Source organism: Vipera berus (assembly GCF_964194415.1).
Source record: "Vipera berus genome assembly, chromosome: W".
NCBI lineage: Eukaryota > Metazoa > Chordata > Lepidosauria > Squamata > Viperidae > Vipera > Vipera berus.
This window is the reverse complement of record NC_138210.1, coordinates 65,171,283-65,195,958: the sequence shown is the minus strand read 5'-3', so window position 1 is coordinate 65,195,958 and position 24,676 is coordinate 65,171,283. Positions and strand designations below refer to the sequence as shown.

The 24,676-nt window shown below is 39.6% G+C and overlaps 3 protein-coding genes across 3 annotated transcripts; 2 read left to right on the top strand and 1 right to left on the bottom strand.

Annotated features, from left to right (window-relative positions):
• Nucleotides 1-1,743: 1,743 nt before the first annotated feature.
• On the top strand, nt 1,744-2,520 carry LOC308676365 (olfactory receptor 11G2-like; the record flags this gene model as incomplete). Its single annotated transcript, XM_081342175.1, has 1 exon — nt 1,744-2,520. The coding sequence occupies one exon, from the start codon at nt 1,744-1,746 to the stop codon at nt 2,518-2,520; it is 777 nt and encodes a 258-aa protein (XP_081198301.1).
• Nucleotides 2,521-10,588: 8,068 nt separating this feature from the next.
• LOC308676795 (olfactory receptor 11G2-like) lies at nt 10,589-11,538 on the top strand (the record flags this gene model as incomplete). Its single annotated transcript, XM_081342822.1, has 1 exon — nt 10,589-11,538. One exon carries the CDS (start codon nt 10,589-10,591, stop codon nt 11,522-11,524), a length of 936 nt encoding a protein of 311 aa, XP_081198948.1. The 3' UTR covers nt 11,525-11,538.
• A 9,005-nt stretch (nt 11,539-20,543) lies between these two features.
• Nucleotides 20,544-21,491, bottom strand: LOC308676364 (olfactory receptor 11G2-like; the record flags this gene model as incomplete). The annotated part of the gene is made up of 1 exon (XM_081342174.1): nt 20,544-21,491. One exon carries the CDS (start codon nt 21,489-21,491, stop codon nt 20,544-20,546), a length of 948 nt encoding a protein of 315 aa, XP_081198300.1.
• Between the last annotated feature and the right edge of the window lie 3,185 nt (nt 21,492-24,676).

The following is a 24,676-nucleotide window of genomic DNA, read 5'->3' as shown; positions in this document are numbered from 1 at the left end:
GAATAGAATAGAATAGAATAGAATAGAATAGAATAGAATAGAATAGAATAGAATAGAATAGAATAGAATAGAATAGAATAGAATAGAATAGAATAACAAAGTTGTAAGGGACCTTGGAGGTCTTTTAATCCACACACCCCTTGCTCAGGCAGGAAACCCATTTCAAACAAATAGTTGTCCAATCTCTTCTTAAAAACTTCCAGTGTTGGAGCATTCACAGCTTCTGGAGGCAGGTTGTTCCACTGATCAATTGTTCTAACTGTCAGGAAATATCTTCTTGGTTCTAGGTTGCTTCTCTCTTTGATTAGTTTCCATCCATTGCTTCTTGTCTTGCCCTCAGGTGCTTTGGAGAAACTAGGGCTAGGCCCTGTGGTTTCCTTGCCAACATTTTTGAAAGTCATTTGTCATTCCCTTTTTCCTAGGGCTGGGAAACAATGAAATTGGTCAACTTCCCATTTATTACCTGGATGGTATATTTTAACCTATTGGGGATTTTACACATCACTCGCAATCCTCCATCTTTCAGCAAAGTTCTGTGCTCCAGGATGCTTCTTGTGTTCTCACCACATTGGTTATGGGCAGCTTTATTCCTATAATTTCATTTAGCAGTCTGGCTGCCAATTCATACATGTCTCCCAGTTTCTCTCTGGCTGATTATAAGACTTTGGTAAAGTCTTTTGCAGAACTCCATCAACCCAAACCCTAAATCAATAGGTAGCCTACCCTTCCCCACTCCCTCCATCAAATATCAGCATGAACTGTATCCGGTGACATCAAAATATGTGCATATTTTATGCAAAAGGTAATTCATGTATTGACTCCAGTTTTTCTTTCATACAGATTTCAAAGCTACTAAATATCAATTATATATTTAGGGAAGGAGATGGGAGGAAGAGGGTGGGCTGTTAATGGGAGTCTAAAGGTTAGCATTTTTCCTAAGCATCAATGCCATTTTAATTGTTTTTCATGTTTAATAGAATCCTTTGCTATGTTTGAATGGTGAGTTTTTGGATAACTGTATCCTACACATCGGACAACATAAACAAACAAATAAAATGAGGGAGATGTAATAAACTTCCAATGTAGGCTTGTCCTATGAGAAACAGTAGAGTTATGCTGATGTCTCCTGTGCTTCTTTCGACAGACCACTAAAATCACAAACCTCATCATCTCCAGAAAAATGATAGTCAAATTCATCCTGATGAAGCTCTACTAGAAGCAGCTGATGTAAAATAATTATCTGGTAATTCCAATGTCTTTTTCTTCCTTTTTTAAAACAAAATTATTTCATTATTATTGTAGGTGTATTATTCAAATTGATTAGTTAAAATAGTATGGTTGGTCAATATTCCTGTAATGGACTAGGTAATCCAGTCCATATTATTTACCCCAACTGATGATTGCAATGTTAAAGCACAATTTAAAATTTGAAACCTTTGGTGCACCACTTTACCTGCCTGATTTCACACATAAACTGAAATATTTACTACATGTGTACTTTTCGAAGTGACTGAGAAATGTGGAAAGAGAATGTGGGTCAGGCTGTAAATTCTTATCTCATTGCAGATGGATTCAACCAACAAGACTTCAGTTGAGGAATTTGTTTTATTAGGTTTTGGAATTGGACAGCACAAGCGTTTGCTGCTCCTCGTCCTTTTCACTTTTCTCTACGTGCTCACTTTGGTTGAGAATGTCACTATTATTATCTTGGTGTTTTTGGACACTCACCTTGGTCGGCTTCCTATGTACATCCTGCTGAGCAACTTCTCCTGGTTGGAAATGTGCTACGTGTCCTCCACAGTTCCTCGCATGATCTTTGACTTAGCAGTTCCTGGCGGGATCATTTCTCTCAAAGAGTGTTTAATCCAGTTCTACATCTTTTTCATCCTTGGGGGCACTGAGTGTTTTTTCCTTTCAATTATGGCCTTAGATCGGCACGTGGCCATCTGCCACCCATTGCACTACCCACAAATTATGTCTCAAAATGTCTGCTACATTCTGGTGGCTCTTTGTTGGATCCTTGGCTTCTTGTGGTATCTTGTTCCAGCAACGTTGATCGCTAAGTTGTCCTTTTGTGGCGCCAATGTCATTGACCACTTTTTGTGTGATGCTGGTCCAATCCTATCCTTGGCTTGCCCTCCACTTGGAATGGTTCCCACTTTGAGTCAGATTTGTCTCAGTGGTCTGCTCCTAGGTAATATGACGTTCGTTATTTTGTCCTACGGCACTGTGATTGTCACTCTAATGAAGATGTCCAACAAAGGCAGTCGTAGGAAGGGCTTTTCTACCATCTCTTTCCATCTAATTGTGGTCTCACTTTTCTACGGTTCAGTGACAGCAATGTATTTGTTACCAGGTGGAGAAAGCCAGTCAGGTATCACTAAGGCAGTGGCTCTCTTCTATACCACTTTTACACCTTTTCTCAACCCCTTGATCTACTGTCTGAGGAACAATCAAGTTAAAGAAGCACTGAATACATTACTAAGGAGAAAGGTGAGACTCATATGGAGCAAGGAATAGTCTAAAATTGTAGATGAAAGATGTAACCAAAATCAAACACAAGCACCAACATGTACAACTTTAAGTCAAAGGTGTGCTTCTAGAATGGAATGGAATAGAATAGAATAGAATAGAATAGAATAGAATAGAATAGAATAGAATAGAATAGAATAGAATAGAATAGAATAGAATAGAATAGAATAGAATAGAATAGAATAGAATAGAATAGAATAGAATAGAATAGAATAGAATAGAGTAGAACAGAACAGAACAGAATAGAATAACAGAGTTAGAAGGGACCTTGGAGGTCTTCTAGTCCACCCCATTTCTCAGGCAGGAAATCTTATACCATTGCAGACAAATGGTTGTCCAATCTCTTCTTCAAAATTTCCAGTGTTGGAGCATTCACAACTTCAGGTTGTTCCACTGATTAATTGTTCTAACTGTCAGGAAATTTATCCTTAGTTCTAGGTTGCTTCTCTCCTTGATCAGTTTCCATCCATTGCTTCTTGTCCTGCCCTCAGGTGCTTTGGAGAATAGTAACAGCATTTATGTCACCTTGAAAAGACAAAATCCAATGTCCAAGCAGGTCTACATGAGCTTCATAATGCCCACATGGACAACCATTAAGGTAAATTCTGGGTCCCCCATTTTTCAAAGGTTGTAAGACTTAAACAAAGAAATGAAGAAAAAAAAATCTATCACACTGTCAGATGTGCCCAAACTGGGTGAAACAATTCATATCCTAGAAGACAGATATAAAATTCAAAATCTTGATAAGGCTAGAGAAGTAGGCTGAAAGTAACAGAATGAAATTTAACAGAGGAAAGCTCACTTAGGGAACATATAAATGAACAGTAATAAAATAGGGAATATCTGGTTTAGTTATGGCTAGCTGTTAGAAAATCTGTTTTTATTATCTGAGGGACCATCTCTTGCTGGTCACATCTACTGACCCACTAGAGTGGTGGGTGGTAAGGACTGTTGCAGGGCCTTCTCCATGGTGGCTCCCTCTCTCTGGAACGTCATTCCTCCATAGATTAGACTGGGCCCCACTCTAACACTCTTTCAGAAACAGAAGACCTGGTTCTGCCACTGGGCCTGGGGAACACAGAGGGGGATGGAGCCCATTAAACGGCTAATTTGAATGTGTGTTGTTGTTGGGGTGGTGGGGGTTATTATTTTATGATTTCTCTTGTTATTTTTTTATTCTTTTTATACAATGTTTTATATCCATGTAAGCTGTCTTGAGTCGCCATGTCCCATTAGGCGGCAATATAAATTTTCTAAATAAATAAATAAAATAAATTATATAGAAATTGTAGCAGAAGATAGTTACATAGCCATACAGATCAAACAAAATGTGCAATGTACAGTCACCATAAGCTTTGCTATTTAATGGTTTCAAAACTGTCACAACTGTCACAGGAAACTCTCTTGAGAACATAAAGGAACTATGGATTTATAACCATAGAGTAGGTGCTAACTAAACACTGCAATTTACTGGCTGATTAATTCTGTAGTTGTTGCAATACAAAATACATTCTAGCAATGAATTCCAACTCTAGTAACCTTAGAATATTAAATGGAGACTGAATATGAGTGTGCATTTTGTGTGGGTTTAAAAAAATGGGGCAAGTGAAACTTTAGGCTGTGTCAAACACACATGCACATGCACACAAACACACAAATTCTAATGTTCAAGCAGGTCTTTGGTTACTACATGAATTTCATAATGCCCACATGGATACCACAAAAGTCAATTCTGGGTTCCATATTCTTAAATTGTGGTAAGAGACTTAAACAAAGAAATGGAGACAAAACTTATTGAATTGCCAGATGAGCCCAAATTGGGTGAAACAATTCATATCCTACAAGACAGATGTAAAATTCAAAATCTTGGTAATGCTAGAGAAGTAGGCTGAAAGTAACAAAATGAAATTTAATAGACGAAAGCTCACTTAGGGAACATATGAAATGGACAAATATAGGATAGAGAATATCTGATTTAGCATTTTTTTTATTTTAATTCCATTTATATCCCGCCCTTCTCCGAAGACTCAGGGCGGCTTACAAGCTTAGCAGTAGCCTTCATTCTATGTATTTGCCTGCTTATTAGGGCTTTCATACACCCCCCCCAAGCGGCATTATTACAAAGTCAGCTTAATTGCCCCCAACAATCTGGGTCCTCATTTTACCTACCTCGGAAGGATGGAAGGCTGAGTCAACCTTGAGCCTGGTGGGATGCGAACCTACACTAATTGCAGGCAGCTGGTGTTACTTAAGGAGGCATTAGCCCACTGCTCCACCAAGGCTCAGTAGCAATGGCTATAGCAGTGGCTCCCAAACTTTTTTATACCCCGCAGCCCTAGAACGCTTCTGATATATTCTCATACCCCTTACAAAAGTTTGAAATAATGGCAACAAATTATGCATATACACTATAATTTTGAAAACCCAAGTTTTTGCACCCCTTGGAATATCCCAGGTGCGAGGAAGGAGAATGCAGTGTAAACATGAGGAAGGAAGACACAAACCAAATCACTATACTACATAAGACCTGGTTACATTTTTATTTCCTTTGTCCCTCTAAACAATAAATTGGAGTGGAAGGCATGAAAAAATAACGAGGGATTTATTCACATGCACAAACTTCTCTTCTTCATTGGTCCTTAAGCATTTCTCTACTTGACCAGGTCAGCCATGACATAGTTTGGAAGCAAGTGGGCACCGTGCCAATATCAGAAAAAAATTCAGGAGAAACGCCTTGAATTGTAGGACCATGTTCTATGAGCAGCACCCCACACTGTTGTCCACATTGCCTTCCACTTTAATACAGATGGCAAGTGTCCACGTGGAAGGTCAAAGCAAAGACGGTAAGATACAATAAATGTGAGCACAAAAAATGCCCAGTTAAACCCAGATGCTGCATTTGATCGCACAAGGTGGTGTTTGTGTTGATCCAAAAAGCAGACTCTGTACCTACAGGGAAAATGCTAAGATTCAGCCACATGGTTTTCCTTTCCACATTTGGAACACATCTACCCATATCCTGGATATTATCTATACAATACATCTGCTATCAAGAATGAAACTTTGGCAGCTACATGCCTCTTCATTTCAACTTGGGGGAGGTGTTTATTTAGATTTGGTTAAGATGGAGAAAGGAAACCTCTATGATTCCGCTGAGGACTGTGAGAGCCTGAAACCTTTCCAAGGACACTCCAGCAGGTGTGGAGAAGAAGCAAACAGCTTCCATAACAAAGTGAAATTGTTTACATGGACTATATGAGAGAGTGGGGGTTAGGCTGGAGATATTCTTGTTTAATTCTATGAACTGGTGCCTCGGAACCTTAGAGTTAGTTTTGCTTCAACATTACCATGCTGTGTATTCAATAAACAGTAAGATTTTTGGAAATGGAATGAACCTGGACTTTTATTTGAATCCTCGAACTGAATGTTGACACTTGCTTTACATTATTTGACAAAACTGTTGGCATATCTGCTGTCCTTTCACAAATCTTTATTATTTGTTGATGTTTCCTTTGTCAGGGCCAAACCGATGGCTGTCCTTCCCTTAATATGTGAAGTGTGTCCTATAATTTTCAAATATAACAGGGTGATAGCAATAGCACTTAGACTTATATACTGCTGCATAGTGCTTTACAGCCCTCCCTAAGCAGTTTATAGAGTCAGCGTATTGCCCCCAACAATCTGGGTCCTCATTTTACCAACCTCGGAAGGATAGAAGACTGAGTTAACCTTGATTTGGTGAGACTCAAACTCCTGAACTGCTGGCAGCCGGCAATCAGCAGAATTAGCCTGCAGTACTGCATTCTAACCACTGCTTGTTTTCTGCTTGTCATAATATTCTGCATTAGAGCTTTCAAGTTACTTCTTTCTTCATCCATTGATGTGAATATATTGTATACCTTACAGCTTATATTTCATTGTAAGTGAAGAATGAAACCAGGGTTGGTTTCCCAACAGGCAAAATTATTTTCTATGAATTCACATGACACTAAAGTCAATTGGTGGCATTCCTAGGTTTGATTTCCCTATTTACTTTGTCTCCTTCTAAACCCAGGGGTGGTGGCTAATCACCTCACTCCAGTCCAGGGAATTCTTGTTGTTATTTATTCAAGGTATTCACTCCTACCAATGCTATTGACAGCCTCCAGGAACCTTCCTCTGCATTCTTTTTTTAAATGGTTAATAAGAATTTATAATGTTCCAGTGGATAGAGTGTTCAGCCAGGATTGCCAGTGGATACTTTAAACATGTGATATTTTTTTTCCACACAAGAAATCCTGTCCAGGCTACTATTTTGCTTCGGGTCACATAATGTGATTCTACCTGCTACAAAAATTACTCATTATTTGCCAGTACAGCCCAATCTCATAGCATGAAAATATTTTTTTTCCATTGGGTTGACTTGTAATGACATTGGACATTGCTTTAGCTAAGGAGTGAGTTCATTTGGGCTGATCATCATCTTATGCAAGGCAGCCTCAGCCTGATTCCTCATTTACAGTTGACAGTTGTCCTCTTGGTGAAGGAGTGGAGCTAATGGTAAGTGATCATTACCTACCTGAAGAGAAAACAGCATAATATTTACTAGAGGCTTTCAAAATCTTCAAGAGATAGCTACTGCAAATAGAGTCCTCAGTTTAGTTTCAGCCTCAAATATAATTTTTTTCAAGTCTTCTCTATTTCCACAAATTCTTAATCTCTGATTAAGGTCCTGGAGAAAAAAAAACATATGAAGAACAGTTGCAGGAATTGGGTATGGCTAGTCTAGAGAAAAGAAGAACTGGGGGGACATGAAAGCAGTATTCCATTATTTGAGAGGCTGCCACAAAGAAGAGGGGGTCAACTTATTTTCCAAAGCAGCAGAAGGCAAGACAAGAAACAATGGATGGAAACTACTCAAGGAGAGAAGCAACCTGGAATTAAGGAGAAAATTCCTAACAGTGAGGACAATTAATCAGTGGAACAACTTCCTTCCAGAAATTGTGGGTGCTCCATCACTGGAGGTTTTTAAGAAAAGATTGGAGACACCTATCTGAAATGGTATAGGGTATAGGGTCTGTTGCCTGAGCAGGGGGTTGGACTAGAAACCTCTAAGTTCCCTTCCAGCTCTGTTCTGATTGAATTATTTTCATTTATAATGGAGACATTTCCTTAGTGGTAAATGATATCAGGAAAGGCTTTGTGATATTTCATTTCCCATCTTTGATTAAATCAGATCCAAGAGAACTGTTGCATAGAAGAGGATGTGAAAATGATTCAAGGATCCAAATGCCACTGGTGTTCTTCAATGCACCACAACAATATTTCCTGGGGTATAACTCTTCTAAATCCTGCAAAACTTCGTATTTCCCTCCCCCCACTCCATATGTATCTCCATATCTGAGTTCAATCTCGGTTGTAATCAAAAGAATAGAAGCCCTGGTGGTTCAGTAGTTAGAATGCAGTATTTCAGGCTAACCAGCTTAAGGTTTACTCAGCCTTCCATCTTTCCAAGGTCAGTAAAATGAGAACCCAGATTGTTTGGCGGTAATATATTGACATTATAAAGAGATTGTTTTCTGTAGTTAAAGTACTTAAAGAAACTGAGCTTGTCAGCTGGAAAACTGACAGTCTGGATTCAAGACCCAAGTGCCATGTGATGGGGTAATGTCAAAACTGACCCCAAAAAGAGCCTTGGTGGAGCAGTGGGCTAATGCCTCCTTAAGTAACACCAGCTGCCTGCAATTAGTGCAGGTTCTCATCCCACCAGGCTCAAGGTTGACTCAGCCTTCCATCCTTCCGAGGTAGGTAAAATGAGGACCCAGATTGTTGGGGGCAATAAGCTGACTTTGTAATAATGCCGCTTGGGGGCCCCCGAAAGCCCTAATAAGCAGGCATATACATAGAATGAAGGCTATTGCTAAGCTTGTAAGCCGCCCTGAGTCTTCGGAGAAGGGCGGGATATAAATGGAATTAAAATAAATAAAATAAATAAATAAAACTTGCTCCCTCAAAAGAATGATCTTTGATGCTGTAGGTATTAGAGAAAAGGTACTTTTACTAGAGACGTTGAGTGCAGAATGAGCAAGGCAAGCTCTGAAGAAAAACCACATGAAAAACATATATTGAAATCAATCCCTAATGTCCAAAATCCTTTTTCCCCCCCCACTCTGGGAGCAGTCCAACCAAGTCTTGTTCTGATGTTTTGGGAACATGGTGCCTCTGGTTCCATAGCAAATTCCTTTCCCAGGGCCAGTGTCCTTGAAGGGAGGAAGATGGCCCATTTAGCACCCCTGATTCCTGTCAGTGTCCGTACTCCCCATATTTCCCACAAGATTATTTCACACCACCAGGACTCTTCCCCTCCCAAGTGCCCCCTCCCCCCTCCCAATTATGGCAGTTGCTAGCGAGCTTCAAAGAAGACAAAAATAGGCAGCTGACAGGTAAGCTCCTATTCCTTGCCCCAGCTCCTGCCAACCAGCAGTTCAAAAGCATGCAAATGAGAGTAAATAAATAGGTACCACTTCATTGGGAAAGGTAACAGTGTTCCATGCATCTTGGCCTATAGTCATGCTGGCCATAGAAGTGTCTTCAGACAATGCTGGCTCCCTCAGCTAAGAACCCGAGACAAGCACTTGTCAGACCCCTCCATCCTATGTTGCTTTGCCTGTATACTCTTTTTCAGGGTCTTCCATTCTGGTGGGAGGGGGCCTGTTTGATGGGAGGGGGAATGTACAGTATTTGCTTTTCTTTGCTGTGTGTTCTTTTCATTGCCCTCCCTCCATGAGAAAGGAATGTGGCTGGAAAACATCTGCCTTATCTCCAGATGCTGGAGCCTGAGACCGTTGAGAAATGAAACTGAGAGAGACCTAAATCACCAGGTTCTCAAAACAACCTGTTACCTATGGATTGGCTGGATTTCAACCGGACAATTGGACACTGGAGGAAGGAGTTCTGAATTGGTATTATAATGTAACCTTTCACGTGATTTTCTCAGACCTTGCTTTGCTCTCCTGCTGTCATTAACTCTCAATAAAAGTTCCTTTTGAAACAGTGCCTGTTTCAAGAGTTCTGCTTTCTTGGGAGACCTAATTGAGGCAGGTCCTTACAGCACCACCCCCTCAGAGTCAGACATGACTGGACAGGGGAAATCTTTCAATTTACCTTTAAGGGGTGAGTTAACATATTCATGGTATTTATTCTTGAATTTCTACAATACTTTTGTAACCATATTGAAAATGAACAAGTGATAAGAAGATACTGGCATTGTACTGCCATTAATGAGGGTTTCTTTTATTTTTCAGCAACAGGATTCCCTTTCGCTTCTTCAGTGAAAGGTCCACAAATGATGTCCTAACGTTCCTATCCTCTTTTCCTAACTTGCTCCAAAATTCTTGTAGAAACTTTATTCCACAATTTATTTATTCTTTAAATAAGAATAAAATTTAAACTTAAGACTTTAATTTTAAATTATATTCTACATTTATTATTGATAGGGTTTCTTCTCAGTACCAGGTTTGTTGGAATTGGTTGGCAGCTAAACTGAATACCTTAAATTAAATTGTAGATTTTGGCTGTTCCAGTTTGATGCAGTGATCAAAGTTTTGGTTTAAAAATCAGGAGACTGTGAGTTTTAGTCTCTCCTTAGGCATGAATGCCAGTTGGGTGACTGGGCCAGTCACTCTCTCTCAGCCCAAGCCAGATCACAGGATTGTTGTTGCAGGGAAAATAGGAGGTAGAAGGAGTATTATGTTCATTGCCTTGTGTTACTTATAAAATAATACAGCCAAGATAAAAATCTAATAAAAAAGAAAAAAATAAACAAGCATGGTTGGATTTGGGAGACAAATATTAAAAATGAATGTGAATGGTACTAATTTTGAAAACATGTATGGAAATTCTCAGTCATCCAGGTCATAGTTGTCCGAAAGATGCTTTTTTCTTCTCATCCAAGAAGCTTCTTCAGCTCTGAAGATGAGAAATGGAATGTCTTCAAAGAAGAACAAGAAAGTCCAGTTGCCTTGTGAAAAAGCATCTTTGGGACAGTATAATTCTGATTCTTTTTTTCTGATTTCAGATGGAGTTATCTAATGGAACCACAGTCCAGGAATTCGTTTTACTGGGTTTGGAGACTGGGCAGCAATGGCGATTCTACCTACTTATCCTTTTTAGTTTTACTTACATAATAACTGTGATTGAAAACACCATTATTATCACTCTGGTGCATGTAGATGACCACTTATCTCAGCTGCCCATGTACATCCTCTTGGGAAATTTCTCCTGGTTGGAAATCTGCTATGTGACCACCACCATGCCCCGGATGATCTTTGATCTGGCTTCTCCTCAAGGGATCATCTCCTTCCAAGCCTGTTTCCTTCAATTCTACATTTTCTTCTCATTTGGCAGCACTGAATCCTTGTTCCTCTCAGCCATGGCCTTGGATCGCTATTTAGCCATTTGCCACCCATTCCGCTACCCAACAATCATGTCTCCGAAAAACTGTTCCAAGCTTATAGCTGGTTGCTGGATTGCTGGGTTCTTGGGCTATGCTGTCCCAGTGACTTTGATTTCCAGACTGTCCTTCTGTGGCTCCAATATCATTGACAACTTTGTGTGTGATCAAGGCCTCCTATCCCTGGCTTGCCCGCCTTTAAAAAATGTTTCTTTTATCAGCCAGATTTCCATGAATATTTTGATTATATTGGGTAACCTTGTCTTTGTCACTATTTCATATGGCATTATAATTGTCACAGTGATCAAATCCTCTAACCAACACAGCAGGAAGAAAGCGTTCTCCACAATATCCTTCCATCTGGTGGTGGTGATCCTTTTCTATGGTTCTGTGGCAGGGATGTATGTCGCTCCAGGTGGGAAAAATCAGTCACATGTCACTAAAATAGTCACTGTCTTCTACACTGCCATTACGCCCTTTCTCAACCCCATGATCTACTGTCTGAGGAACGATCAGGTGAAGGAGGCTCTGGGCCGATTGCTGAGAAGGATGGAGCGATAGCTGAGAAAAAGATGACAATATGAAAAGGGGGATAGGAACAAGAAAACAAAACAAACAGTTGTAAGAAAAATAAAAGGATTGGATTTAATTGCATTAGATTGGACTGAATTGGATCCAATTTGATTGGGTTGGACTATGTGAAAAATGTCAAGGAATGTATTCACATAGCAAAATTTCCTTTTGCACTTGTTTTATATTGTTGGTCCAAAATTAAGGAAAAAAGGCACAAGGTTTTGGAAAATATTTAATGAAAGAAAAATAGCACCTCTGTTTCCTGAAAGATAGAGTATGTTTCTTTCTTTCTAACTGCATTTCCAATTTCAGGAATTGTTTTGTCTGGTCTATTCTTTGAAATGATGTAGTGAAATAAAAATACAATATATATATTGTATTGGTTTCAATATATTCAGCTACGGGCCAGGTGGAAAGAAGATCTGAAAATTGGTTTTACAATGACTGATGAAAATCTGATAAAGCAAATTAGAAATCAGGGTCCTGCACATATTAAACGGATATATCTTGCATTGATAGAAATTGATTCAGAAACAGAACTTGTTAAAGACTGCATGGTAAAATGGGCCCAAAATATCCAAGAAGTTATTACAATGGACACGTGGGAAAAGATCTGGGTGAGGAATGTAAAATTTACACAAGCTCAAAATTTAAGAGAGAACTTTTATAAAATGTTTTATAGATGGCATTTAGATCCTAAAAAGCTTGCAAGTATGTATCCGAACTATCAGCCCAAATGCTGGAGGTGTGGTGACGAAGATGCAACATATTTTCACATATGGTGGACTTGCAAAAAGGTTAAGGCCTTTTGGATTAAAATTTGGTGGAATATGCAGAAGATCTTCAAGCAAAAGATAAAGTTTTGTCCGCAATTCTTTCTGTTGGGTATAATTACAGAAGCTACTGTTGTGGACACTAAGTTGATGTTGAATTTAATTACGGCAGCAAGACTCTTAATAGGTCAGTATTGGAAGAAGGAGGAACTGCCGACTATAGAAGAATGGACTTTAAAGGTTTCAGACCTGGCAGAGATGGCAAAGATATCGGCTTATTTGAAAGATCACTCGCAAGAACGTTACATTATGGAGTGGAGAAAATGGATTGAGTATATCCAGAACAAATACGGGACTAAAACGTTTCATGTAGCATTTGAATAAGTCTTCCTTTTTTTTCTTTTTTCTTTTTTTTATATTTAATAGTAATAGTGTTTGTAGTTATCCTATATGAGCTAGAGAGTGATAGATTTTAGAGTTTGTGGTTGTTAGCATTTGGATGTTTATGACTGTTTTTTTTCTTGTTTTTATACCCTGTACTTAGCTCTGGGAAGTCGGGGGGGGGGGGGGAAGGGGGGAGGGGTAGGGAGGGATGGGTATGGGAGGGGGAGGGGGGATTGTTAAAGATAAAATGTATGTTAAAACTTTTCAATAAAAAAAAATACAATATATTTCACCATAAAAAATGAAGTAGATCTTCTGTTCTTTGGCATGGCAGGATGAATCATATGACTTTCCTGATAGGCAACAATTGTACATTTATACACCCATGAATGCTTGTATCTATACCATGACCATTTCACATCATGACTTTTCTGGCATTTTCCCAAAGTGATTTGCCACTGAATTGTTAAAAAAAAAATCCCATAAAATTACTTTTAAGATACTTGACCCCCCAAGTGCTATGGAACTAGATGAATGGAGCTCAGAGCAGGCCTTTCTCCTTGAAATTTGGGAGAGAGGAAAAAGGAGATGTAGTATCTCCTATTATGTAAGTAGGAAGCAAAAGTAGAAAGAAATGCAGACGTTCCAATGGAATCATAAACAGCCAAGACAGAACAAGCACAGATAAATCCTGAAGGAATCCCTGAATATGAATGATCCATACAAGAGATCTCAAAATAAAATAATTCTGACAGATGTAATTGAAACAAGATCTCTGGAAGGATCCAGTGCTAACACACGAGCTAACCAATACATGGAAGTAAAGTTCTCCAATGCTAATATTTATGGTTGCCTCCAAATCACCAAGAGACCTCATGCAATTTGCTTATAATGACATAGTAGGATGGTCTATAGCTACCAGCCACTTACTTTGTTGGTGTAAGGAGGCAATCTGGTGGGGGAAACTAGGGCTTATTTTTGCGGTAGGGCTTATATTAGGCCCACCCTCCAATAAAATCAAGCTAGGGCTTATTTTCAGGGCAGGTCTTACTTTTGGGAAAACAAGGTAGCATGGGAGAATCTAATGCTAATGTGTATTATGTACTCTGGTATGTCTTTTGGATTTCTCAATCTTTGCCTCACCTTTGTGTAGGTGGGTTAACACTTTGGGCTGTAATGTGTGAGGTATGCTATTGGAGTGACCTTGGAGAAGTTTACCTTTATTTTGTGGAAATTCAGCTAGATCAAATACACTCCTATACATGTACTTATAAATAGGCATCAATTTGTTCATACTGAATGTTAATGATAAACATGTAATAAGGAATTACTTTGAATGTAACATCAAGATCCCAAGTCCCAGAAATGGACTATTCCTAAGAAAAGCTAGAGATGCTGCAGAAGATCATTGTCTTGTGCTCCTTCATAAGATGGGAAGTTCACAGCTTAGCTTTTCTTTGGGAGGAACATAATGAGGACATGTCATTTATAGATTTTGGAGGGGCTATGTGCTATTGAGTAAAACCAAGATACCATTGCTAAAGAAAGATACCATCTTCACTGTCAGAACAGAGCTGTATCACTATGCCTGCTCCTACCCAATGGAAGCATAGGAATCAAAGATCCAGGCTACTGTAGGAAATGTGAGATCACAAACTTCTGTAATATCCAATTGATCAGAATCAAAACAGATTGTTTGGCATAATCAAAGACATAGAATAACCTAAATACTATCAGTAGAAGATCAGTAAATTATAGCTAATAAGTGATATGTGGATACTACTACATTACACTACACTACATATTATGTTATGTTACAGCGGTGGCTCAGTGGGTTAGGACGCTGAGCTTGTCGATCAGAAGGTCGGCAGTTTGGCGGGTCGAATCCCGAGTGCCGCGTAACAGAGTGAGCGCCTGTTACTCGTCCCAGCTTCTGCCAACCTAGCAGTTCGAAAGCACATAAAAATGAAAGTAGAAAAATAGGGACCATTACGGTGGGAAGGTAACAGCGTTCCATGCGCCTTTGGCGTCTAGTCATGCCAGCCACATGACCACAGAGACGTCCTCGGACAAGCGTTGGCTCTTCGGCTTTGAAACGGAGATGAGCACCGGCCCCTAGCACACATGTGCGGGGGAACCTTTACCTTTATAGTTATGTTATCATGCCATGTTTGTTACATTATGTGTTGTGTTGTATTATGTTATGTTGTTATGTTATGTTAGCTTTGTTATACTCTGTTCCACAATAGTGTACTGTTTTATACTATCCTATATTACTGCCATATGAGTTATATTAACAAACATATTATCATGATCCTGAACCGAATAATTTAAGAGTACTGAATAACATGTGGATATATTTTTCATTGAGAAAGATGCAGTGTCAGTTGGCGCATTCCAAAGTTGAACCTCCTTATTTTGAGAATAATTGTATTTTTCTTGCAACATGTCGAATTATTTTTTCTTGGTTTCCTTATGTTCTCTGCACAGATGATGTTACTTAGCCTGGTAATGAAACATCTTCAGAAAAACAAGCACACTCAAAGAATCAATCAATCAGAATAGAGCTGGAAGGGATCTTGGATGTCATCTAGTCCAAACCCCCTGCTCAAGCAGGAGATCCTATACCGTTTCAGACAAGTGACTGTTAGTCTCTTCTGAAAAAGCCTCCATTGATGAAGCACCCACAATATGGATGGCAAGCTGTTCCACTAGTTCACAGGTCTGCAACCCACGGCTCCGGAGCCGCATGCGGCTCTTTCAGCCATCTTCTGCAGCTCCCAGTCTTCTGCCATGTGCAGTCCAAAAAAAAAAAAAAAAGTGGGACTAAAGAAGTTCAACCAATCAATTCAAATATGCAGGGTAGGTGCATATCTCACCTTGGCTCCACTCTTCAGTCAAACCCTGTTCTGCACATGCGCGCATGTACGCGCATGCGCACACATTTTTTTGCGGCTCCCAGTTTTTCCTTTTGTGAGGGAACCGGTTCTGAGTGGCTCTTTCACTGTTTCAGGTTGCTGACCCCTGCACTAGTTAATTGTCCTCACAGTTAGGAAGTTTCTCCTTACTTCCAGTTTGCTTCTCTCCTTGATTAGTTTCCAGCCATTATTTTTTGTCCTGCCCTCTGGTGCTTTGGTGAATAAGCTGACTCCCTCCTCTTTGCAACAACCTTTCAAATACTGAAATACTGCTATCATGTCCCCCCCCCCTAGTTCTTTTCTTTCTCTAGACTAGCCAAACCCAAATCCTGCAACCGTTCTTCATATGTTTTAGTCTCCAGGCCTTTCATTACCTTAGTGGCTCTTCTTTGCACTTTTTCCAAAGTCTCAACATCTTTTTTTTATAATGTGGTGACCAAAATTGGTTGGAGTATTCCAGGTGTGGTCTTACTAAGGATTTATAAAGTGGCACTAATACTTCCCATGATTTTGGTTCTGTTCTATTCCTCTGTTATACAACCAAGGATTGTATTTGCTTTTTTTTTTTGCTTCTGCTGCACAGTGCACACTGTTGGCTCATATTTAAGTGACCGTCCACTAGGATTCCAAGATCCCTCTCCGTTACTCTTTTTGAGCCAGATTTCTTCTAATCTCTGCTTGTACCTTTGATATTTTTTTTCTGCCTAAATGTAAAGCTTCGCTTTTCTCCACATTAAATTTCATTTTGTTGGATAGGGCCCATTGTTCAGGTTTGTCAAGATCTTTTGGGTCCTGAACTTGTATTCTGGGGTGTTGGCTATTCCTGCCAGCTTAGTGTCATCTGCAAATTTAATGAATTCCCCTTCTATTCCCTCATCTAAGTCATTTATGGAGATATTGAAGAGTACTGGGCCTAGGGCAGAGCCTTGTGGTACCCCACTGTTTACTTCCCTCCATGTGGATGTAGTACCATTAAGGATGACTCATTGTGTATGGTTTGCCAGCCAGTTACAAATCCATCTGGTGGTGATGATGTCTATCCCACATTTTTCTAGTTTACCAAGAAGTAGGTTGTGGTCTACTTTGTTGAATGCCTTGCTAAAATCTAAGTCTACTATGTCCACAGCATTTCACTGGTCTCCTAATTTAGTCACTTTATCAAAGAATGAAATAAGATTGGTTTGGCATGATATGTTTTTAATAAAACCATGCTGGCTTTTAGTTATAACTTTATTTGTTTCTAGATAGAATAGAATAGAGCTGGAAGGGACCTTGGAGGACTTCTAGTCCAGCCCCCTGCTCAAGCGGGAGAACCTATACCATCTCAGACAAGTGAGTGTCTAGCCTCTTTTTAAAAATCTCCAGTGACGGAGCACCCATGATTTCTGGGGGCAAACTATTCCACTGGTTAATTGTCCTCACTGTCAGGAAGATTCTCCTTAATTCCAGGTTGCTTCTCTCTTTGATCAGTTTCTAACCATTGTTTTTTGTCCTGCCCTCTGGTGCTTTGGTGAATAAGCTGACTCCCTCCTCTTTGCAACAACCTTTCAAATACTGAAATACTGCTATCATGTCCCCCCCCCCTAGTTCTTTTCTTTCTCTAGACTAGCCAAACCCAAATCCTGCAACCGTTCTTCATATGTTTTAGTCTCCAGGCCTTTCATTACCTTAGTGGCTCTTCTTTGCACTTTTTCCAAAGTCTCAACATCTTTTTTTTATAATGTGGTGACCAAAATTGGTTGGAGTATTCCAGGTGTGGTCTTACTAAGGATTTATAAAGTGGCACTAATACTTCCCATGATTTTGGTTCTGTTCTATTCCTCTGTTATACAACCAAGGATTGTATTTGCTTTTTTTTTTTTGCTTCTGCTGCACAGTGCACACTGTTGGCTCATATTTAAGTGACCGTCCACTAGGATTCCAAGATCCCTCTCCGTTACTCTTTTTGAGCCAGATTTCTTCTAATCTCTGCTTGTACCTTTGATATTTTTTTTCTGCCTAAATGTAAAGCTTCGCTTTTCTCCACATTAAATTTCATTTTGTTGGATAGGGCCCATTGTTCAGGTTTGTCAAGATCTTTTGGGTCCTGAACTTGTATTCTGGGGTGTTGGCTATTCCTGCCAGCTTAGTGTCATCTGCAAATTTAATGAATTCCCCTTCTATTCCCTCATCTAAGTCATTTATGGAGATATTGAAGAGTACTGGGCCTAGGGCAGAGCCTTGTGGTACCCCACTGTTTACTTCCCTCCATGTGGATGTAGTACCATTAAGGATGACTCATTGTGTATGGTTTGCCAGCCAGTTACAAATCCATCTGGTGGTGATGATGTCTATCCCACATTTTTCTAGTTTACCAAGAAGTAGGTTGTGGTCTACTTTGTTGAATGCCTTGCTAAAATCTAAGTCTACTATGTCCACAGCATTTCACTGGTCTCCTAATTTAGTCACTTTATCAAAGAATGAAATAAGATTGGTTTGGCATGATATGTTTTTAATAAAACCATGCTGGCTTTTAGTTATAACTTTATTTGTTTCTAGATAGAATAGAATAGAGCTGGAAGGGACCTTGGAGGACTTCTAGTCCAGCCCCCTGCTCAAGCGGGAGAACCTATACCATCTCAGACAAGTGAGTGTCTAGCCTCTTTTTAAAAATCTCCAGTGACGGAGCACCCATGATTTCTGGGGGCAAACTATTCCACTGGTTAATTGTCCTCACTGTCAGGAAGATTCTCCTTAATTCCAGGTTGCTTCTCTCTTTGATCAGTTTCTAACCATTGTTTTTTGTCCTGCCCTCTGGTGCTTTGGTGAATAACATGACCCCCTCTTCTTTGTGGCAGCCCCTCAAATACTGGAATACTGCTATCATGTCTCCCCTATTTTTTCTTTTCTTTAGACTACTAGCCAAACCCAAGTCCTGCAGCCATTCTTTGTATGTTTTAGTCTCCAGGCCTTTGATCATCTTAGTTGCTCTTTTCTGAATTTTTTCCAAACTCTCAACATTTTTTTCGTGATATAGTGACCAAAATTGGCTGCAGTATTCCAGGTGTGGTCTTACTAGGGTTTTATAAAGCGGTACTAATTCCTCATGTGATCTTGATTCTATGCCTCTGTTTATACAACCCAGGATTGTATTAGCTTTTTTGACTGCTGCTGCACACTGCGGGCTCATAGTTAAGTGATCATCCACTAGGATTCTTATCAGCTTTTCCAGCATCTTCCGAAGTCTTGAAGTTAGGCTGATTGGTCTGTAGTTTCCTGGATCTTTTTTTTCCTCCTTTTTTGAAGATGGGAACCACATAGCTCTTTTCCAGTCCTCAGGTAATTCCCCAGTGTTCCACAATTCTTTAAAGATATGGTACAATGGTTCTCAGATAACATCTGTCAGCTCTTTCAGAACTTTGGGATATAATCCATCAGGTCCTAGTGACTTATATTCATCAAGATCAGATAGGTGTTCTCTAACCATTTCTTGCTTATTTTAATTTTTATTTTTAGTCTGTCTTTTACTGTTATGTTTTTGGTAGACTGTGTTGTGATTCAGCATCAGCCTGTGGTTCCGGCAGCTAAGTCAGATGATTCTGAAGAGGAGAAGGAGGAGGGGTTTGGAGAGCCTTTGGTGTCAGAGGAAGGTTCTGATGCACTGCAGAACTCTCAGCTTGCCCCTCCCATCTTGTTCCTCCTCAGACTCAGCTGTGTGAGCCTGAAAGATTGGAAGAAGATGATCCACAGCTGGCTCTGTTCAGGGACACTAGGAGCAGGAGGCAATCTAGCAGAACAGAACAGAGAAAAGCAATGAGGCAACTCGGGAGAAGGCAATGAGAAGCCACGCCTTGGGACTGCTGATAAAAGGGGAATGTGTGGGAGGTGCTGGTTGCTGAAGGCAACCGTTTGAAGATCTTCTGCTAGAGTCCTGGTCTGTTATTCTTGTTTAACTCTTGTTTAACCTTTTGGTTTAAGTCTTGTTTGAACTTTTCGTTTAACTTTTGTTTGAACTCTTTGTAAATAAATTTGGTTGGGTTTTTTCCAGCCTGTTGATTATAAAAAGGGGTTGTCCCTGACATTCAAACAGGGCTGGTCATAGGCTGGAACAGAACAGAATGGGCTATAGTTTCTTTTTGCATGAAGACTAATGCAAAAGAGTTAAGCAGTTCTATTTCTCTCTGCTGCCATCTTCCCTCTTAAGTGAATCTACTGTTTCCTCGACTTTTTTCTTGTTATTTATATGTTAAAAGAAACTTCTTTGAACTTAAAGAAGTCAACAGTACAATCCTGAGCTGCATATATTTTAAAATATTGACATTCTGTTTTGTTTCAGGCCATAGTGGATTTATGAAACTAATTAACTTTTTGTGGCGTTATCTCCTTACACCAAGAAAGTAACTGGCTGGTAACTTTCCTGACAATAGGCCATCATAGACAGATTGCATGGAGATTCTTGGGTGCTTAGAGCAACAGCAAATGTAAACACTGGAGAAAGTTTGCCATTCATTTTTATTTATGATGAAAGATATTATATTTTTATTTCACTACATCATTTGAAAGAACAGAACAGACAAAACAATTGCTGAAATTGGAAGCACAGTTAAAAAGGAAGGTACATACTTAATATTTCAGGAAACAGAGGTGCTATTTTTTGTTTCATTAAATATTTCCCACAACCTTGTGCCTTTTCTGTTTAATTTTGGGCCATGAGATTCACTAATATAAAACAAGTGCAAGAGAAAATTTTCCTATGTAAATACATTCCTTCATAGTTTCCACATAGCCCAACCCAATCCAGTTTGATCCAGTTCAGTCCAATCTAATTCAATTGAACCAAATCCAATCAAATTGTTTTGTTGTGGAGCTATTCAAAGAGCCAACTAAAAATCCACTATAAATATTTTACAACTTCTTGTTTTGTTTTCATGTTCCCATCTCCTTTTCATATTGTCATCTTTTTCTCAGACTTTGCTGTGTCCTTCTGAGAACCCTGCCTAGGGCCTCCTTCACCTGATGGTTCCTCAGAGAGTAGATCATGGGGTTGAGAAAGGGTGTAATGGCAGTGTAGAAGACAGTGACTATTTTAGCAGCTAGTGACTGGCTTTTCCCACCTGGAGTTACATACATTCCTGCCACAGAACCATAGAAAAGGGTCACCACTACGACATGGAAGGATATGGTGGAGAAGGCTTTCTTCCTGCTACTTTGGTTAGAGGATTTGATCAGTGTGACAATTATAACGCCATAGGAAATAGCTACAAAGACTAAGTTGCCCAATATGATGAAAATATTCACGGAAAAAAGGATAAGTGGAGCATTTCCAAGTGGAGGACAAGCTAAGGACAGGAGCCCTTGATCACACAGAAAGTGGTCCGAGATTTTGGGCCCGCAGAAAGACAGCCTAGAGATCAAAGTTATTGGGACAGCATATACCAAAAAGCCAGCAATCCAGCAACTAGCCACAAGCTTGGAGCAATTCTTTGGAGACATAATTGTTGGATAATAGAGTGGGTGGCAGATGGCCAGATAGCGATCCAAGGCCATGGTTGAGAGGAAAAAGGTTTCAGTGCTGCCAAGGGAGTAGAAAATGTAGAACTGTATGAAACAGGCTTGGAAGGAGATGATCCCTTGAGGAGAAGCCAGATCAAAGAGCATACGGGGCATGGTGGTGGTCACATAGCAGATTTCCAGCAAGGAGAAGCTTCCCAAAAAGTTATACATGGGGAGCTGTGCTAATTGTGCATCTGCATGCACCAGTGTGATAATAGTGGTATTCTCAATTAAAGTGCTGATGTAGATAATAGTAAAAAGAATAAGAAGGAAGAAACGCTTTTGTTGTCCACTCCCCAAGCCTAGCAAAATGAATTCCTGGACTGTGGTCCTGTTGGTCAGCTCCATCTGGAATCAGAAGTCAGAATTGTACAGTGTTAAAGATTGTCAAATATATCAATATAATTCGGACAAATTTCTAAAATGCCTGATCGTGGGATTACCAAATTCAGAACAAATAGTTTGGCAATGTGGATCTCTTCTAAGGATGTCATTAAAATTTTTCAAGAACAGTCCTAGTGCATTCTATCACTGGACCCTTTTCCAATAACATTATGAAAATATAAATTAAATGGAATTTCGCTTTATATTTCAATGGATATGTTGAATAGCATTCAGTGGAAACTGAATGCTATTATATCATCCACATAGCTGCCTTGAACAAAATGTTTAAACTGCACCAAACCTCAGATGGCTTCATCGCACTTATAGCCAAGTACTGTAATCCATTTTTTTATCATTTAAAACTGTGCTTCTCAACTTTGAGAACTTTAGGATGTGCGGACTCCAACTTCCTAAATTCTGCCTGGGGGAAATTCTAGGAGTTGAAGTCCACACATTTCAAAGTGGCCAAGGCTGATAAACACTGTTTAGAATGAACAACACATGATAGGAGACATCTGTCAACGTCTACTGATAGATGGATCCTCACTAACGTGATAGCAAAGAAGTAAGAGGATAAAAGTGTGTGGATTATAGATGTGGGGAAAGATAGTGCCTTTGATTATAACTGAGATAGAACACAAAGATGGAGATACTTAGGGGAAGTCTAGATGGTGCTTGCTCGGTTGGGTTCATCAGTTGGAACCTTGACACCAAGATTTGCAGGATTCTGAGAAAGAAGGTTCCCATTCAATGCACTAACGCCACCAACAGGAATAGAGCAGCTACATTTAAGGCATAACCAGACTTGTATCTTGTGCAGTGTAAGCTCAGGCTTGACCTGACAGGCTGTCCAGGAAAGAGGAGTGAGGCAAGAACAAAAGAGGGCCAATAAAAGATAAACAACTGCCCAAAGTCAAATAATTTTCCATCTCCTTGCCTGGCTATCGTGGTGTTTTTCTAGTTATAAGGATGTAGTCAGAAAGATATTTCATCAGATTTAGGTCCAGATCTAATTTTACTTTCTTATAGGAGTACTGGAGGACAATCCACTTAATGCAAGATGGCTACAATGCAATTTTGCTCAGGGAAAAAGGAAACAGGGAGAGAATTAGATTAAGTGGGGAGCTCACAACATTCATTTCTCCCAAACTGCAGGCAGCAGGCACTAAACATGCCACATAAAAGAGGGGTGCAGTGACACTGCTAATCAAATTCAAGCTCTGCAGTACATTGCTAATAAACACATCGCTGTTTCCTAGTATATTAAAAGTCCTTGTCCTGAATTGGGGAATTGCACAGTTAAATTAACAGTCATCCAACCTCTAGTTGAGCAGCTCTGAGGTGGAGATTTTACTGACAGGACAAGATAAATGACCTAGGTGTAGAATTTCAGTATCCTCCTCCATGCAACAATTTCCTTAGATGTGTTTTAGTCTAAACATGGGAAATGAAATACTACATAGTCTTTCCTAGTGCAATTTACTGGGCAAGGAGATGTCTCCATTATAAATGAAAAGACTTTGTGGGAATAGAATGGAATAGAATAGAATAGAATAGAATAGAATAGAATAGAATAGAATAGAATAGAATAGAATAGAATAGAATAGAATAGAATAGAATAGAATAGAATAGAATAGAATAGAATAGAATAGAATAGAATAAACAGAGTTGGAAGGGACATTATAGGTCATCTAGTCCACCACCACCCCACCCAAGCAGGAGACCCTACACCATTTCTGACAGATGGCAGTCCAGTCTCTCCTTGAAAGCTTCCAGTGATGAAACTCCCACAACATCTGAAGGCAAACTGTTCCACTGGTTGATTGTTCCCACTGTCAGAAAATTTCTCCTTATCTAGGTTGAATCGCTCCTTGATCAGCTTCCATCTGTTATTCCTTGTCTGTCCTTCAGGTGCTTTGGAAAATAGATTGACCCCCTCCTCTCTGTGACAGCCACTCAAATATTGGAACACCATTATCATGTCATTCCTGGTCCTTCTCTTCACTAGACTAGCCATGCCCAGTTCCTGTAACCGTTCTTCATATGCTTTATCCTCCAAGGGAAGATGATCGTTTCTAAACTGAACACTGCACATAGCAATCTCTCAAAGACTTTGAAAACCCTTAGTAAATATTAAAGCGGCTTTCTCTCCAGGCAGATTATGGCCATGTACCTTAGCTCTGCTCCTTCATCCAAAGGACAGGGGTGTGTGGTAGAGTCCTTGTTGTTCCTCTCAGCTCCAAATGAGGGATCAGGCTGAGGCTGCCTTCCATAAAATTATCAGTAGGTGTCAGATCAATATGAGCTAAGATTTTGAATTTGTACAAGCATGGTGCAAAATAGTTACAAGCCATCCAAATGAACAAATACTATGGTGCCATCCAATCCCAATTCGGCTATACTGGCAGATAAGAAGTCCTTTTTGTATTAAGCAAGAGCATGTTACCAAGCATGGATTTAAATATTGGTGTGGACAGGTTTGACTGTATGCCAGCAAAAATCTCCTGCCTCTCATTTATAACATCTTCTGGCAGCACCAACTGGACACTCCTTATCCAGTAGGGTATTACAAATAGTTGCAAGCAATTAAAAACAAAAGAATACGAAATAATGTTGTCTGGGAGCAATCAAGAGCAGTTGTCAGACTGAATGCCCAGGATAAATTTTGGAGACTTGTGGCAACAGGAATTTCCTGGGCTTGAGTGAAATAATTGGCAATCCATGGTGGTTTCAGAAGGAGGCAAACTAATTAGGTAAATCAAACCTAGAAAGGTGCGAGAAGAGGATTAATGCAATTTGAAATCATAGAGGATCATTTGCCTAGTTTCACTCTTCATTTACAGTGCAAAATCAGGTATAAACAGTGTGTTTGTTTGCCTATAATTGTCAGCATTTCCACAAAGGTAAAAAACCTAAGTCTTATCAGCAAGCTAAGTATTGGACATGAGACCTATTAGCTTATTTTACTGGTTTTAATGCTTATGCTAGAAGTTCTTGGAATTGGCAGGAGGGGGGGAAATACCTTGACAGATGACCAGAATGGGCTTAGATCAAACCAGTCCTTGTGTGATCTGAACTCCATCTTTTACAATTTGATCCTAAAGTAACTTTGTCAATTGCTTCCACAGGATTTCATAGAAGGCTTTTGA